Below are 17,510 nucleotides of genomic sequence, written 5' to 3' on the forward strand. Positions count from 1 at the left end.
TCACCATTATTGCATAACTTATTTCTAAAACAAATGACTCTTAAAGTATGTCATGACTCTTTCGTTTCCCCTCCAAATGTATAGGGGTGTAGATGCATTAATAAAACTTAAGTTGAAGCATAGTTTAAAGACAGCCAAAAAGTTGGGTACGAAATATGAAATAACAAAACTTTTTCCATCAACACAATAATAAATCCGACTAGCGTGAATAATGTGGAATATCAAGGCGGTAAGAAACAAATAAATCTCAGCTACTCTTTCTTTACTGTGTGATGTGATCCATATATCATTGTAGAGGAGAGAAGAAAGTCAGAACACAGATTCAAAACTCGGCAGAGCAGAAAAAGGAACTACAATGGCGGAGCAAGGCGGTAGAGGATGCTGTCCGCCGATGGATCTGTTCCGTTCAGAAGCGATGCAACTCGTGCAAATCATTATTCCTATTGAATCTGCTCACCGTACAATCGATTACCTTGGCGAAATCGGTCTTATTCAGTTCAAAGACGTGCGTTTGTTCATCTCTACTTTTATCTGTGTTAATTTATGCGATTTATGATTTTTGTATTATTATAGTTTCGGATAATTGGGTAGACTTTGTGTGGCTAGGGTTTTAGCTGTTGTTTTCTGCTTTATTTCAGCTTAATTCTGGACGAATTGAGATTGATGATTCAGAACAGTATTAGAATTGAGTTAATTATTCCGACATTAACGTTATGAAGTTTGAACCAATCGTTAATTTTAGATGCCGTTGTTTTCCCCCATTACATTCATTTAATTTTTCCGATGCCTTTATTAGCAACAGGAGATTTTGATTTAGTCATAGATTTTACATGGTTTCTCTATGACAGAACAAAGGAGGGGGACTTTGATTTGGTAGATTTGAGCTTTTTATGTAACTTAGATTTGTAACAGTAGATAAACTGCTTTCAGTATTGAGTTAGTTTGTAATGAGTAATGACAATACTAGTACTATTTTTCCATTTTGGCTTCGTTCTGATTTTAGAGCTGCTTCTATCGACTGACTCATTTGAGCATAGAGTAATATATGTAGGTGCAATCTAATATATAGGCTGAGGTTACATAGTTTTATATACATCTTGGATGCCTCCGCAATGTCTTCGTTAGAACTCAATTTTCATGATTTTGTTTTCGATAAGTTGCTTATGAGGCTTTTCTATGTAATATTTGTATTGCTGTAGGGTCCTTGGACTTTCTTATTAAAATCAATTCAGTGGGGTGACTACTTATGCATATTATGCTGACTGCTCACAGTTCAGTGCTTTATGAAATTTTACCTTTGCATTTCAATTGATCTATCCAATTTCTGCTTTCTTACAGTTGAATGCTGAAAAGAGTCCATTTCAGCGAACATATGCTACTCAGGTATTTCACGAAATAGTTTATAAGCCCTTTGAATTCCACCTAAGTTCACTTTCACTCTATTGTACTCTACTCTTTCTCTATTTGAGCCTTGAAAGCTACAACCTCCTCTTACTTTACTTTCCCATTGAGTCATATTATACCTATCAAAATCTAGCTAGTTATTTTTGGGGGTAATCAGCCGTTATCTAAAGATAGGGGTAGGAGAATTATGTTATTTATTGTTTTGGGGGGAAAAAGAAGAAATCCTCTTATGAATAGAGAATCTTATCATGTAACTTTTACTTTTTCTAACTTTTACAATTTTTTTTTTCATAAATCAGATTGTACTGTTTCTTGCTTGATGGAGTATTCCACCATCACTCATCAGGACCAATTTTTCGTCAGGCTTAGCATTAACTAGAGGGGTGGGTGATATTAACCCAATTAGTAAAATCCTGGTCTGAGGGGGCATAGATGTACTCAGGCCCTCCATGTTGCTGTCTTGCTAACTTCTTTAAAGAACCTGAATTGTTTGGCACCGATAAGACTGCCAATGCTACGAGCTTCCACAAAATATCCTCGTCTATTATTTGGTCTCTATCGAGCCATACATCAAATGTCATGCCCTTTTGCCTGACAACAGGTAAAGCTCAAAAGATGTTACCGTCCCTGTCTGGGAGATGCCAATCATCTCTCCTTTCTACCAACACAATATTCACACCCTTTTGTATTCGTCTCATGTCTGTTCCTCATGGTGAAGGGAAGCAAACAAAAAGAGGAACAAGGGAAGGATGTGCAATTTCTGCTGCATTCTTTACTTTAACTATTGGGATATGCGAGGACTCAAAATAAATAAGCTATCTTTTTAAATTTGATCTAGCTATTTGCTCTTCTCAATGAAGTAGCTAACTAAACCTTAAGTGTCATGTTCAGTTTGAAATTGGAGACATTACAGTTCCTGCTGTGCATAAACACATTTTACAACTACCACAACAAAGATGTTGGAACTCCTGAATTTTCCGATAGAAACAGTCTTGGAAACGTGCTCATTTTTGTATCAAAAGAACTTCTTTTTTCGGTGTTAAACTGAAGGCTCCAGCGATGGTAGTAACTTGAATGGCTTTGAGCACAGATGTCGTTGATCCGCATATTGCTAGTGCCTGACACCTTTTTTAATTGTGAAATATGTGTCTTTAAAGATACTTGTGTATCTTCATTTGCATAAACTCTTCTCTCCTCTTGCTATTCAGAACTAGTAACTCTATACATAACTCTGTGTTTATTGTAAAGATCAAAAGATGTGGAGAGATGGCTCGTAAATTACGGCTATTCAAGGAACAAATGTCCAAAGCAGGCTTGTTATCTTCTTCTACGTCTTCCACACAAGTTGATTTAAGCTTTGATGACCTTGAGGTATGTTTAATCTATTTGGTTATATATAAATTGCTTTTGTTCAATGAGGTCAACACAGCTTATTTGTGTACTAGGTCAAGCTTGGAGAACTTGAAGCAGAGCTGATTGAAATAAATGCTAATGGCGATAAGTTACAACGTTCATACAATGAGCTTGTGGAATATAAACTTGTTTTGCAAAAGGTGCAGTCTCTTGGTTTACTAGTGCCAGAAGAATTTCTGGAATTGCTTAGTTTCCTATTCGACTTTCAAATGGATAGCTGATTGCCAAAATTGTACACAAACATTTTTGAGCATTCTATTTGTTTTCTAGGCTGGTGAGTTTTTTCGCAAAGCACAGAGCAGTGCTGAAGCTCAACTACGAGAACAGGCATCAAATCAAACTGGTGAACAATCATTAGAAACTCCTCTGTTATCAGACCAGGTAAATCTTGATATTTAGCAAATTGTATATTTTTTTCCATGGAGTAACCTTGTCATTGGAATTGTATTTTTAGGAAGCAGTGGCTGATCCATCGAAGCAAGTTAAGTTGGGATTTATTACTGGACTTGTTCCCAGAGAAAAATCGATGGCGTTTGAAAGGATTCTCTTTCGTGCTACCCGGGGTAATGTGTTCTTGAGGCAAGCTGTAGTTGAAGAGCCTGTCACTGATCCCGTTTCTGGAGAGAAGGTATTCTTCATCTATTTTCTTTTGTGACGTATTATGCATGGCCACTGTCAATTAATCTTGGGAAGATTCATGGACAAAAATTGATTCACAAAGCATGTCCTGTTATCTAGTAGTTTTGTCCTTGTTATAGCTACTCAGTGAAGAGTTTCTGATCACATAAATGGATGGACACCTCTAGAAAACTGTATGTTCTTGATATGACTTTTTGTATCTATATGGTCTAATTGGATTGGTGTGGGTTTGGATTTTCCATAGTTTTATAGTGTCTCTGCCAGTGAAATTTAAATAGTACTTATTCTTTTTAGAAACTTGAATCAGTATCTTCTTTTTGTGAGAGAAAGAATACTTCCTTTTGGAGCTCTATTTGTTTCTTCTCAACTTTTTAAATCACAAATGTCTGATTGTACATATTTATATTTCCCGCTACATCCATATACTTGAAGAAAAGAACACTGTTAGCAGCCATTTGATAAGACGATGTTATCATATCTCAGAGAAAAATAAATAAAAATGATTTCATGCAGAAGTTCTGCAACTCTTAGAGCCCGTTTGGACATAACAAAAATTCACTTTTTTTCGAAATTTTTTCACTTTTTTCGAAATCAGTGTTTGGCCATAAAATTTTCAATTTTCACTTGAAGATGAATTTTGGAATTTTTCGAAAATTTGAAAAACTCCTAAAAGCTGTTTTTCAAAATTCAATTAAATCACTCACAAAACTTCAAAAACAACCCAAAATAATATTCATGTCCAAACACTTAACTCTAATTTTCAAATACCATTTTCACTTGAATTTTTTTTTTTCACTTTTTCTTTGGAATTTTACAATTCTTATATCCAAACGCTCACTTAGTTTGTTATGAAGCAACTGTTGGTTATGGCTGTCCCTATTAGCTGCAATCAGAAACTTTTTTGTTTTTATTTTGTTCGAACTAGCATATATTGGCTAACCAAAGTATGATTGATTCTTCGTTTCTTACTCGGGTAATTTCAGGTTGAGAAAAATGTATTTGCAGTCTTCTTCTCTGGTGAAAGAGCAAAGACCAAAATTCTCAAAATATGTGAAGCTTTTGGAGCAAATCGTTATTCTGTCACCGAGGACCTGGGTAAACAGGCTCAAATGGTTACTGAGGTATTCATCACATCCTTTATTTTTATATTTTTCTTTGTTTTTCCTAGGCCATTCTTACTCCAGTTACTTCCTCCTGCATTATATCCTTTCTCTGCTTCTGTAAATTTGCTAACTTAATTTTGAGTAATTGCTATCATAATAAATTCAAACTCGGGGCTCAAATCTTGGCAAATTAGCATTTGCAAGTCAAAGAAACATTAATAACAACAACGCACCCAGTGAATCCCACAAGTGGGATCTGGGAAAGGTAGTGTGTACGCTGGCCTTACCCCACCTTGAGAAGGAACATATTCTTGTATATGAGTAGAACAGTATCTGACACAAAATCACCTATTGATGTTGTTAACGATATTTCTCATATTGTTATTGTGTAGATGAAGTTACTTTCTTCCTAACCTGGCATCTCTGTACAACTATTTTGTGAACGTCTGTTTGGTTGATGCGTTTCATATATTTGGAATACTAATGGAATGAAGTATGACTATAATGTTCCTTTGCAGGTTTCTGGAAGAATCTCAGAACTAAAAACGACCATAGATGTTGGCGTGCTGCACCGGGGAAATTTATTACAAACTATTGGTGAACAATATGATAGATGGAACATTTTGGTTAGTTATTAAACTAGGAGCAATATTATCATTCTGCATTTCAAGTTTTTTTTTTTTAAACTTGAAAAAGAAAAGTATTTGGCAAGTTTTGTTGTTTGTAGAGAGCTTTCATTCCATACGTTGATATGTATGGTTTACTGTTAGCTTTCGTTCCATTGAGCACATTTTTTTGATTATTTTAGGTGAGGAAGGAGAAATCAGTTTATCACACACTCAATATGCTTAGCATTGATGTGACCAAAAAATGTCTGGTGGCTGAAGGTTGGAGTCCTGTTTTTGCAACCAAACAGGTGACTATTTTTGTCTTTCATTTGTTGGTCATCGTACGGGGTTTCACGCATAAGATGAGAGACTAACAGGAAGAGGAGAATGTAACGTCTTATGATGAGATCTGATGATATCATGTTGTAGTTACAAGACTTTTCTCCCTTTCCTTGATACTTTCCTTTTCAATTTGGTACCAGAAAGAGGTTCACTTCAGCATGCTATATATAAGCATGTTGACTCATTAAATGATATATGATTGTGTAGATTCAGGAGGCACTGCAGCGGGCAACACATGACTCAAACTCTGAAGTTGGTGCAATCTTCCGAGTTCTGCGGACCCGAGAAATGCCGCCTACATATTTTCAAACAAATAAGTTTACTTCTTCGTTTCAGGAGATTGTTGATGCATACGGGTGGGTCTCCAGTCCCAGATTTTGGATTCCTTTTACGAAAAGATTAAGCAAGGATGTCTCCTTTTCTAATAAAGAGATCTGGATGTTACAAAGTTAAAGAAACCATCCTCTCCCCTATGTACCTTTCAATATCTATCCCCTAAAGAATATGTAATATCTACAGTCATTTAGAATCACAAATGCCTACTGATTGTGAACAACTATAACTTAGCAATTAAAATTGTCATCCATCTAATAACGAAAATGATTTGACTCGGCAAAACTGTGATCCCGGTACTTAGTATTTATGTTACATTGATCAATCATGCTTGTACTTTATATCCTTGCATGTATTTTACGGATTAGCATTAAGATTTCGTGAACCATATCTATATATGGCCTAAAGAAGCCTACAACTATTTACTCTGTAGAGTTTAGGCTGTGAATTCTGTTTATTCTTTGTGTTTGACAAATTAAAATAATAGGAGAGGTCATAGGTGCTTGCATTCGGAGAACTACCCATCTTTCTTAAGTAATAGAAGTCGTCACTTGGATTCTATCTTTATAGGTATCTAGGTGTGTTGATTTCTAATACTTTCTGTATGATTTTATTGTATTTCATATTCATGCTGTTTGATTAACTGTTGCAGGGTGGCCAAATATCAGGAAGCAAATCCTGGTGTTTACACTATCGTCACATTTCCATTCCTTTTCGCAGTTATGTTTGGTGATTGGGGTCATGGCATCTGTCTGTTGCTTGCGACTCTATTCTTATTAATCAGAGAGAAAAAACTGTCCAGTCAGGTGATTGCTGCATTTTTAGCTATTTATGGATTACAAATCACCTAGTTAGAATAGCCTATAGACCCAATTGGCTATATCTGTACTGTCTGTTACAACAGTTTGCTAAAAACTTAGGAATCACCCTTTTTTTAGAAGGAATCATCTGTTATTTCCCTCGTAACACTTTATTAAAAAAAATCTTTTGTAATAAAGTTCAGGAATTCTCTTTTGTTGTGTAGTGACTGCAACATGCTAAGAGCTAGGTCAGCTTCTTACATTCAGTTATATAAAATAGATGTATTCAAAATTCATTCCTAGCTTCTTACATTCAATTATATAAAATAGATGTATTCAAAATTCATTATTTTGGTTATATGAAGACTTCTCCACTGATGTTGATGTAATGCTGGAGTTTTATGGAGTCCTTACAGCTTAAGAGGATTCATACCCAGCAATTCTTGTGTACTATATCTCTATACTAGCCCTGAGCTTTTATTATTAATAAAATACCGTATTCATCAAAAGTAGGTTAGCTTCTTAAGTAAGCAAGGGATTGGTATATGTTCATCAGACAGGTGTTACATGAGCTACCTTTAAATGACAGCCTTTTCATAGTTTCGACAAAGGAAAAAAGATCTACGTGGGTTAAAGTTATTAAGGTGACAATGCATAGATCAAATGCAGTCGCTCAAAGTTTCTTCGATGTTAAGAACTCTTTTCTTGGAAGATTACAGAAATCTGAGCGTGTTGATCTAGTAACTTGTCCACTAGGACTACCATTTCTAGTTTACTTTTCTTGTACAATGTTCTGATAAATTGGGGTATACTTGGATTAAGAATATTATTGGAACTATTAGTTCGCTATAGTATATGGCACTGGTGGATTTGTTCAATTGAATTATGCATAAGGCATATGTTAGTGCTTCGACCAATCTGGAACCTTTCTGCCAGAGCATGAATTTAAACCACTTCAATTTGAAACATGATAGATAATGATTCATGAATGCAGAAACTTGGAGACATCATGGAAATGACCTTTGGAGGGCGATATGTGATATTTATGATGTCCCTCTTCTCAATATACACGGGCCTGATCTACAATGAGTTCTTCTCTGTGCCCTTTGAGTTGTTTGGTCGATCAGCATATGGGTGCCGCGATCCTTCTTGCAGGTAGATTTATTGTTATAATTAATTATTGATAGGTTAGAGTTGTTCCTTTTAGCATCTTTAGTGTCTATTTATTGCATGTTATCTAATCATAGTCGACTTGATTGTAGGGACTCTACCTCTGCAGGCTTAATCAAAGTGCGTGACACTTATCCATTTGGTGTGGATCCAGCATGGCATGGTACACGCAGTGAGTTGCCATACCTCAATTCTTTGAAGATGAAAATGTCTATCCTTCTTGGGGTGGCCCAGATGAACCTGGGGATATTTCTGAGCTTTTTCAATGCTCTGTTCTTTCGCAGTGGTATAAATATTTGGTAAGTTTCATTATATTGGGATTACAGTCCCTAGATTTCTGGGATGCCGTTTAACAATTTTGGATGTTGCAATCAAAATATTGGCAGTTAACCAAACTTTGCAATGTCAGGTGTCAGTTTGTTCCACAAATAATATTTCTGAATGCTCTGTTTGGATACCTGTCCGTCCTTATCATTGTGAAGTGGTGCACCGGATCCAAAGCTGATTTATACCATGTAATGATATACATGTTCCTTAGCCCGACAGATGAGCTTGGTGAAAACCAACTTTTTGCTGGTCAGAAGACAACCCAGGTTAATATCTCTTCATAGCCAAACTTTTCTCACGATTTCCCATGTCTTTCCTAATTTTACTTTTGACTTTTGTTAATTTTTGCCAGCTTGTCCTGCTATTCTCTGCCCTTGTTGCAGTCCCATGGATGCTTCTTCCAAAGCCCTTCCTCTTGAAAGCTCAACATGAAGTATGTTCGCTTGCCTTGTTTCTTTTTCCTTTTAATTTATTCATAAGCTTCTGCTTAACGCTATTTGGTTTGCTACTTCTTCAGAGGCACCAAGGGCAGTCCTACACAGCACTTCAGGAGGCAGAAGAGTCTTTATTGGTGGAAAACAGCGATGATTCTGGTCATCATGAGGAATTCGAGTTTAGTGAGGTTTTTGTTCATCAGCTCATTCACACAATTGAATTTGTACTTGGAGCAGTCTCAAACACAGCTTCTTACCTTCGTCTGTGGGCTCTCAGGTACGCTCGAGGAGTTAAGATGTGTTAATCTCTCCTGCTTTACTCTAGTAAAATAATCTTTTGTGTGCTTCTATGTTGGAAACCTCACTCATAATAGATGTTGAATAGATTTTAGACAAAATGCTTTGTAGTTAGATTTTGAAATCTTAATTATTGAGTGGAATTATTAGCTATAATGTGTTTATTTGGTTATCGAAGAATGGAAGCTCTTCTTAAATCAGCAGGCGTGATGCTTTGTGTTTGACCACTAGGGGTTTGTTTAGAGACCGTGTGAGAGGATGTATTGGATAGTTGGCTGAGTGGTACTAGGATTTCTGATTTGATATATTATTAATAGGGAGGATGATATATCGATCCACCTAATTGGAAAAATTGCCCCATGCTTTTATTGTGAGGAGAATCCATTTAAAAATGCTGCTGAAAATTAAAAGAGCTAGTCTTTTTGGAAACCAACATAAATTGTATTAGAAGTCCACGTATCCTCTACTTCGTTCACAGTCAACCAGCCCAATCTGCTAAAACTGTATATCCCGCTTACAATCTGCATGTTACTTAATCCCCATAATATAAGCTTACCCTGTATTATATTATCTATGGATTAAGCTACCTCATAAATGTTATCACATGTCATTTTTCTTAATAACAAAGGGTAATATTCTATGTTGCCTTTCTTTTTTTCAGCCTTGCACACTCTGAGCTGTCCAGTGTATTTTATGAAAAGGTTCTTCTTCTAGCCTGGGGGTAAGTCACTCATTCTATGTTCATTGGCAAATAGCTTTCTGTACTAGTTTTGTGTTCGTTCAAATTGATCAAACCTTATGCAGTGAATCTGGCTTAGGAAGTAGTACAGGTTTGGTTCTCTGTGACTCTGTGAGCGACCTGTTATGTATCGAGTTTATATTTGTAGGGTCCAATATATAACCTGAATGCTCCTAGGATTTAGCTGGTATATAGTGGGCTGAGAATATTCCAGAAGAAATATTGATGTATTAATCTAATATTAATACAATTGTATTTTTATTTATTTATGCTCCTCAGGTTCAACAATGTCTTTATTCTCATCATTGGTATCATTGTATTCATCTTTGCCACTGTCGGAGTGTTGTTGGTGATGGAAACTCTCAGTGCCTTCCTACACGCATTGCGACTTCACTGGGTGGAGTTCCAGAATAAGTTTTATGAGGGAGATGGTTACAAGTTTAGTCCTTTCTCATTCTCATTGATTGACGGGGAGGATGAATGAGGAAGCATCAAGGATTATAGAATATGAAGCTCGCTGTTTGTAAGTTGATGTAGATGTGTTATTCTTTTTGTTTGAACGGTCATCTTAGTGGAGGGGATAAGATTGTTTCTCCTTTTCATTTTTTGGTGAGATGGAGCACTATTCCTTGAGCACGCTCCACTCTATTTGTTTTATTGGCACCGAGAGAAATAAGCATTCTGCATGTGAGGTTCACAGCAATGAAAGCAGCATCTCTGCCGCTGCAACTTTTAGATGGTATAATAAGTTATTTATAAATTGTATTGTTATGTTGTGTGGTCCTGAAGTAGCCACGGTTTTTGTGCAACAGATATGCTGGGACAGTTTGCTTGTAAATGTATCATTATCACCTATGTGTGTGAGCATTTCTATCAGTAACAGACCATGTGAACAGGTTCATTCTTGGAAACTTACTCCCCATGCCCCCAACCAACTCCAAAACCCAAAATAAAAAAAAAATGATATGCAATTCTTATTAAAGAGATAAATTTGTCTGTCATTTTCGTGCCTTGATATAAATGCCTATTTGCCCACCAACTGTACAGTTTATTGGCGGTTGCAAAGTATGAAAAGGGACTTTCCGCGGTGAGTCTATGCACGTGTTACTTGCTTCCTAGTGTGATGGAGGAGGTTTTAATAATTCTGAATTTTGGATGCCAATCAACTATCGTTAAACGATTGGCAGTTTAACCAAAGAAAAAAGCACCTTGGGGTGCTTCTCCTAGATAGTCCTTAAGGCGACGCACTGGAAAGAGTCCAACGAACTCTTATTATTATTCTTGCACTTTGATTTCTAAGGTCTTCGATAGAAGATACGAAGATCAATTTTTTGTCACTGTTTGTCTACTCTTTGCTTAGAATATGGAAAATTTGATGGCCCGAGAGCAAGTAACTAAAGTATGGAGCATCATTGCTCATAAGTTCCATAAGCAAGTTCGGCTATGACGACAGGTTTGGCTTACACTCGCGCTGGAGATATTGTTGGTAAGACATTCTAGTTATTATAGAAAATAGGATTCTGAGTTTTTCTTTCTGAATGGTATGTTGCGGAACTCCCAAAGCTGCTGTTAATAAGAAAGGTGATAGGGACAGCCACGTTCCTAGTGTAAAACAAACATTAGCAGCTGCAGATGAAAGTTACCTTCCCATTATTGGGGAAAACATATGCATATGAATTATGGAGTTTTATTGATGTGTTGGGAAAATGTACAACAGAGAGCGAAAAAACCAAGTGCATCAACTGACGTCCGAAACATATCAATTTTCCGCATCCTGAACATCTATCCAGTTAATGAGTAGGAGTGGAGGGGGACGAAAGTGCTTTATTTTGGAGTTTTGGTAAAATGGAAATTAATGGAATACAAATTGTCTATTTTCTTGAAGCAATAACAATTCGAATGGCCCAATTGATTGATGGGTCCTGGAAAATACTAGCTTACACTTAATTTACAGTGATAGTGTAGTCGGTTAAAATAGACGTGAGTTTTCAGTGTGAGCTGGTACTAACAGCTGCAACTGTTGAAACCATTGAATCCACTCCGCAAACATTGCGGCCTCTACAGATTTTGTAGTATCCGTTTTCACCCCATTTCTCTCCCCATGAGTTCTTGATGATCCAGTATGGTTTCTCTTTCATTCGAATGGGAGAAAAGCCAGTACCATAACCAACTAATAAGACACCATGATCCAACTTCTTAGAGCATATATATGGGCAGGAAACTCCGCCAACGTATGTCTGCATGAACACTGCATTGATCGCCACTGCAAGCCAAGCAAAAAAAATGCTTCCAGAAGTTTACATCAGTGAAAAATTGAAAACCATTAGCATAAGAAGAGTAGTACATAATTCAAAATCCCAAAATGCAGTTTCAAGCTACATAACTGGGTCTTTCACAAATAATATTTGTTGTTTATAAATAAACAAATATTTATATTATATATATTAATAGTTAAAAGATTTTGTTACAGCTATCCGTGAATTTAAACATGTGATAGCAGGTTAATTATCATTTTAACACATTACTAATTATACTTATCAAAATAGTTACGTGTAATTACCTAATAAGTGACCTGATTGTGTAAATACCTTTTACATTCCAGTGCATAAATATGACAATCCAAGTATGTACTTTGACAATATCAAGTAAGGACAAAGAAAGAAGCATAATGATAGGCAAATTGAAGAGTGTTTTGAGAGACTATTTACCAGCGAGAGGACCATTCTTGACAAGATTAGCAGCGATTTGTTCTTCGTCAAGGGAGACAACGCTAAAGTTAGCAACTTTAGCAGCAACCTTGGTGTTGTCGAATTTGCAGGTTCCACGATCAGTGCCAGTGTAAGGATAATCTTCTTCTCGCATAAGTCCACCAGCTTTGAGGGTGTATTCAAAGGCACTATTCATAAGCCCACCATTGCACCCTGCGTCGCATGAACCTTTTTCTTCTGGATCACACTGCAAATAAATGTAAGGCCAAATTATACATTTTCCAGGGAGATGGGGAACACTAAAATTGGAAGTATTTAACTCTGTATTCAATCCCATTTCTGATTATAAATTGGCAGACACCGCAAATAGCAACAAGTTCAAGCCTAAACCTTATTTTGAGTTTGAACAGCTTTTTCCAAGTTGGAAATTATGCTATGCAAATGATTATATAATGGCAGTCAAACAATGGAAAACTTAAGAAGAGTTTTACAAACCTATCTCAATAACTCAACGCCTTTCTATTTATCCTTGTACATCTCCCACCACGTTGGCATACACGAGCTTAAACTTGAAACTTCAAGTAATGTTACAAAAAGATATTCATATACAGACAATTTTTGGATGCGATTTCCTCATCATCCACACGATTTTGTCCGTGGTCATCCTCAGAGTTTCAACCAGTTGAAATTCACCAACAACCATAAGCTAATCATAAAAGAACTGCCCCTCCCTCCCTTAAGATGGGTCCCCACTCCCTACCCCCAGCCATCCGCCAAAACAAGAACAGGAGATTACTCTTATAAATTAGTCTGACTGATATTTTTTACATTAAAGGTCAAGCTACATTCCTCTGTTTCGGCATACAGAGTCGATTGAATCATTCCTCCTCTATAAATATCTTAACAAGTGTGTTCCATGCTTAAAACTTAAAGTGAGACGGAATCAGATCAAATAATTATGCTGTTAGTATCCGTCACGCTATCTATTTTCTTTAACTAGAAAAGATGACATGACTTTCTTCAAACTGATCCCATATACTATAACGGTAGAATACATAAGTTACCCCCAACTATGAACCAAATCCCCATGACACACCTTTCGATAAGGAAAATTATTTTACACATTCAACCTTTGTAAAGCGTAGCTAAGACACACTATTATCAGTTACACGAAGGATATAAAAAAAGGAGTTTACAACATTATCAAGTCAAATTAAGCTTTTTTGCTAAATAGAAAGCTTCCAACAGAAGAATTTCCATTACTGAGGAGAAAATTAGGTCGCTTATAGTTATAATTTACCACACAACCTCCCAGAAAAAAAGAAGGAACAACAGTAACTCTATTAAAAATATATTCATGATTTTAAGCTAAGATAAAGAGGAATAACGTCAAACCTCGTGATCACAGTCCACAAGTTGTTGCTCGCTGAGGCTTACAAGCTTCCCTGTAGAAAGATAGTTGGCACCTTCTAACGCACCAGTGGTACTAAATGACCAGCACGAGCCGCACGAGCCCTAGTTTTTCAATCAAAATAGAAATAATGTAATTATTCATTATTAACGAACAGTTCACGTATCAGAAAAATGATTAACATTGGACAAACATTGGTATATACTAGTACCTGATTCTTTACTGGCGTGACGGCACCGTGATCTCTCCAATCGAAACCTGAAGGGAGATCCTCAGTAGGAAGAATAGGAGCTTTATTGGCATCAGAAGGAAGCCGGAGCCGACGGTTAACTCCTAGGAAATTCCGGCGGAACTCGGCCGGAGTCAAATCGGAAAACTGGGTCACACCGTGAACGGCGGAGGGATCAAGCTTCTGGTGGCGCATAGCACGGCGCATGTTAGCCTTGAACACCGACAATCTGTAATGATGCTCCTCATCGGAGGCGTAGGTTTTGCCGAACCTCTTCTTAAAAATCGCGAAGTGATGATCGGCGTTTAGCAAGTGATCGTCGTCGTCGCCTACGACTTGACGGATTAATATATCGCCGTCTTCACCGCCGTTAATGTCGCCGTTAGCAGACGCCAACAACGACGTCGTTAACAAGAGAGAAAATAGAAAAATTAAAGCATAACGAAGAGCCATTGTTGATTTTAGAGTTTGATTCTTCTGTGATTTTATTTGCTATATATACATACAGAAGAACATGTATCTATCCACCAGATTCCGAAAAGTAGAAGGTTGCTTGAAAAGGAGGTGACCAATATCCAATTAAAGAAAGACACGTGGCGGATAGTCACTCGATCAAGGAATGGTAGTTGCTTCTCGGCGTGGTTTTGGGCAGTTTTTTAGTTTTGAGTCGTTTTTGAAAAACAAAACCGAAAAGCGAAAACTATCCTTAAAGTTGTTGGCTTTAACAAACAAAGGTCTTTACAAAAGCAAAGATCAAATTAAATAAAGAACAAAGATTATTTTATATTGATTTAATATGTTTTTAATTCAAATAGTGTTGAAGAATTCTCTGTCAGAATTTTTGCTTTGTCCTCAATTCTTATCATCACTTAATCAGCATCACATTTCAAGCTTCGGCCAATAGGCTTATCTACAGAGATTTTATTCGACGTGAATTTTTAAAACAGAATGGTGATGGAAGAGAATTTAAAATTTTGTAAGGGCTTGCGAAAAATACTAACTACTCTCTCTTGTCTCACGTTTTCTTTTTTCAATTTATTTCAAATACTGATTATATTTCCTTTTTTTGAAATTATTAACCTTAACATTCTTAGCTAACTTTTGACCATAGATTCCCAAATTTATTATGAAAAATCTGATTTGGGTGAAGTTTGGTTTGAATATGAAAATCTGTTTGGACATCATTTTTCAAAACATATTACACTTTTTTTTTTTTTTGTGAAAAAACATGAAACATGACTTATACCCACAAGTTTCAAAAACTATCACAAATACTTAACATTACCTTCAACAATAACATTCATTATCATTGTCACAAACCATAATATAAATAAATTTGGCATAAAATTATCATTTTTGTAGTGAACTACATAATACACTATTAGATGACCGAAAAGACGAAGCAACATTGTTACAAAATAATAAATGGTGGGCTCCTTTATAAAATACAAAAGTTTGGGGGCAAAAAATATAATAGTTGGGTTTTGGGAATTTACCAAAATATGGATAAAATTTATGAACAAAAATGTATTTGCAAAAAAAAAATTTAATTTTTTTTGGCAAAACTGTATGGCCAAACGGGTCCTTACTTTACGCATGATTTGTTAGCTAGGGGCATTGTCGTGTCTTACTAGTTTCTCTTTTCGGTGCATGACCTATTTACTAGCCATCATTTTTGTTTTGCATTTTTCCTTCTGCATTTATGTTCCTTTCTTTTCTATGATCTCTGTGGTGAAACTAATATTCTCCCCTTTTTATTTTTCTTATTATCTTGAGCCGAGGGTCTTCCGGAAACAGCCTCTCTACTCCTTCGGGGTAGGGGTATGGTCTGTGTACATACTACCCTCCCCAGACCCCACTTGTGGAATTTTACTGGGTTGTTATTGCTGTATTGTTGTTACTTGATATAAATTTCATTCATATAACCAAAAAGACATGTATAATGTACTTTGAATATATTTTGACCTACCTATCAAAAGACGTATTTAATTTCTTAAGCTCCATAAAATTAGAGAGATAGTACTCTCCCGTATTTAATCTTTTAAACACTTTACATCAAACACAATTTGGTATGTTTTAGCTTACCAAATGCGGAACTCCTATCGAAATTTTAATACGGAAATTAGTTAATTTTTATAGTTTATTAATTGATACAAGCTATCAAGGTCGTCAATTACCTCTTTGGCTTACATAAGCCAATTCCATAACTACATCATTCAACTTTCCCAGAAAACCAACCTATTGATACTACACCAAACAGATTATATCTATACACTATATTAAAAGCACGAAGCCCTTATCGAAATATTATTCGTCTTTTTTACCCCTCATAAGTATATTTTATGTTGGATAAAATTGTAATTACAAACACTAATAAACAAAAATTGAAAGAAAAATAAAAAAGTGCCGTTTTATTGCCTTTCTTTTTGTTGAGTGCAACTTTTCTTTATTAAAGTTTAAGATTCTGCAACTAATTAGGATTCATTATAGGTTTAGAATTCGTTGGCAATTAGATTTTATTGACGTCTCTTTTATTTATTTAGGTTTAGGTTCTTTTCTATGTTTAGATTTAGGATTCAGTAATTTTTTTTAGGGGGAAAGACCATAAAACTGTTTTTAGGTTTATTGACGCTGTCGAAAAAGCCAACATGGCACATTCTTTTCGTAAATTTACTTGTAATTTAAGGTAAATTCTCTAACCTTTAGTCTGTTTTTGGAGTTATGTAATAATAGACCTCCGTCTTGATAGACAATGTTTCATATAAATTGTCAATTCAAAAGTGATTATTCAGAAAATAGGTTAGGCATTTTAACTCATGTCAATTAAAGCTCTTATTAATTCAAGATTACTTTTGCCTATATTTTATAAGTATAATTGCTAATAGCTATGCCTACTCAAGTTGTTCCTATATATTATGTAAGATAAAACAAATTCGATTAACCCAATTCATGTACAGTTAGTACAAAAAGGTGATCGATATAAGAAAATTTGTTTTTTTCCTTTCGGTATTAGAACTAATTTAGAAAACATTTACGAGTTACGTTCTATCATCAACTAATTTTATGTTACCTCCACATAAAATACAGATAATATTTATATGAAATATTTTCCCTTCTAAAATACAGACGATACACATAAAAAATGTGCAAATACAAGATAGTAAACTATGCTACTCTGCTTTACCACCATTAACAATGAAGTTATTGAAATAAAAATCTTTTTATGTCCTCCAATCGTATTAGGTACTCTTAACTGATTCTAATTAATTGAATCTGCACATCACCGACTGTGTTCTATTAAATTTTACTATATATCATCTGAAACATGTATTACATGACTCGATATCACAAAGCCTCTTAGCGAACTGTCATTCGTCTTTTTTACCCTTTAAGTTAGATTTCACACCGGACATAGTAATTGAACTATTTTTTTTAATATTTATGACTTTGAAATTTATTAAATTTTTATTATTTAAATCTTTTCCTTATTTTGAAACTATAAATTTTTTTTTAAATATTTTAAGAATTTTTAAAATTGAATTTGTTATTTTGA

The 17,510-nt window shown here is 35.4% G+C and overlaps 2 protein-coding genes across 2 annotated transcripts; one reads left to right on the forward strand and one right to left on the reverse strand.

Annotated features, from left to right (window-relative positions):
* LOC109224572 (V-type proton ATPase subunit a2-like) lies at positions 132-10,510 on the forward strand. The gene is made up of 18 exons (XM_019389149.1): positions 132-505; positions 1,339-1,383; positions 2,653-2,775; positions 2,850-2,957; positions 3,088-3,198; positions 3,272-3,445; positions 4,440-4,577; positions 5,078-5,185; positions 5,368-5,475; positions 5,717-5,865; positions 6,495-6,648; positions 7,637-7,797; positions 7,905-8,111; positions 8,222-8,405; positions 8,492-8,572; positions 8,657-8,850; positions 9,532-9,591; positions 9,889-10,510. The coding sequence occupies exons 1-18, from the start codon at positions 356-358 to the stop codon at positions 10,091-10,093; spliced, it is 2,460 nt and encodes an 819-aa protein (XP_019244694.1). The 5' UTR covers positions 132-355; the 3' UTR covers positions 10,094-10,510.
* Positions 11,277-14,469, reverse strand: LOC109224677 (cysteine protease RD19A-like). The gene is made up of 4 exons (XM_019389237.1): positions 13,940-14,469; positions 13,713-13,832; positions 12,318-12,564; positions 11,277-11,872 (listed from the first exon to the last, which is right to left on the reverse strand). Exons 1-4 carry the CDS (start codon positions 14,408-14,410, stop codon positions 11,598-11,600), a joined length of 1,113 nt encoding a protein of 370 aa, XP_019244782.1. The 5' UTR covers positions 14,411-14,469; the 3' UTR covers positions 11,277-11,597.

The sequence above is a fragment of the Nicotiana attenuata genome, chromosome 1, assembly GCF_001879085.1.
Source record: "Nicotiana attenuata strain UT chromosome 1, NIATTr2, whole genome shotgun sequence".
Classification (NCBI taxonomy): Eukaryota; Viridiplantae; Streptophyta; class Magnoliopsida; order Solanales; family Solanaceae; genus Nicotiana; species Nicotiana attenuata.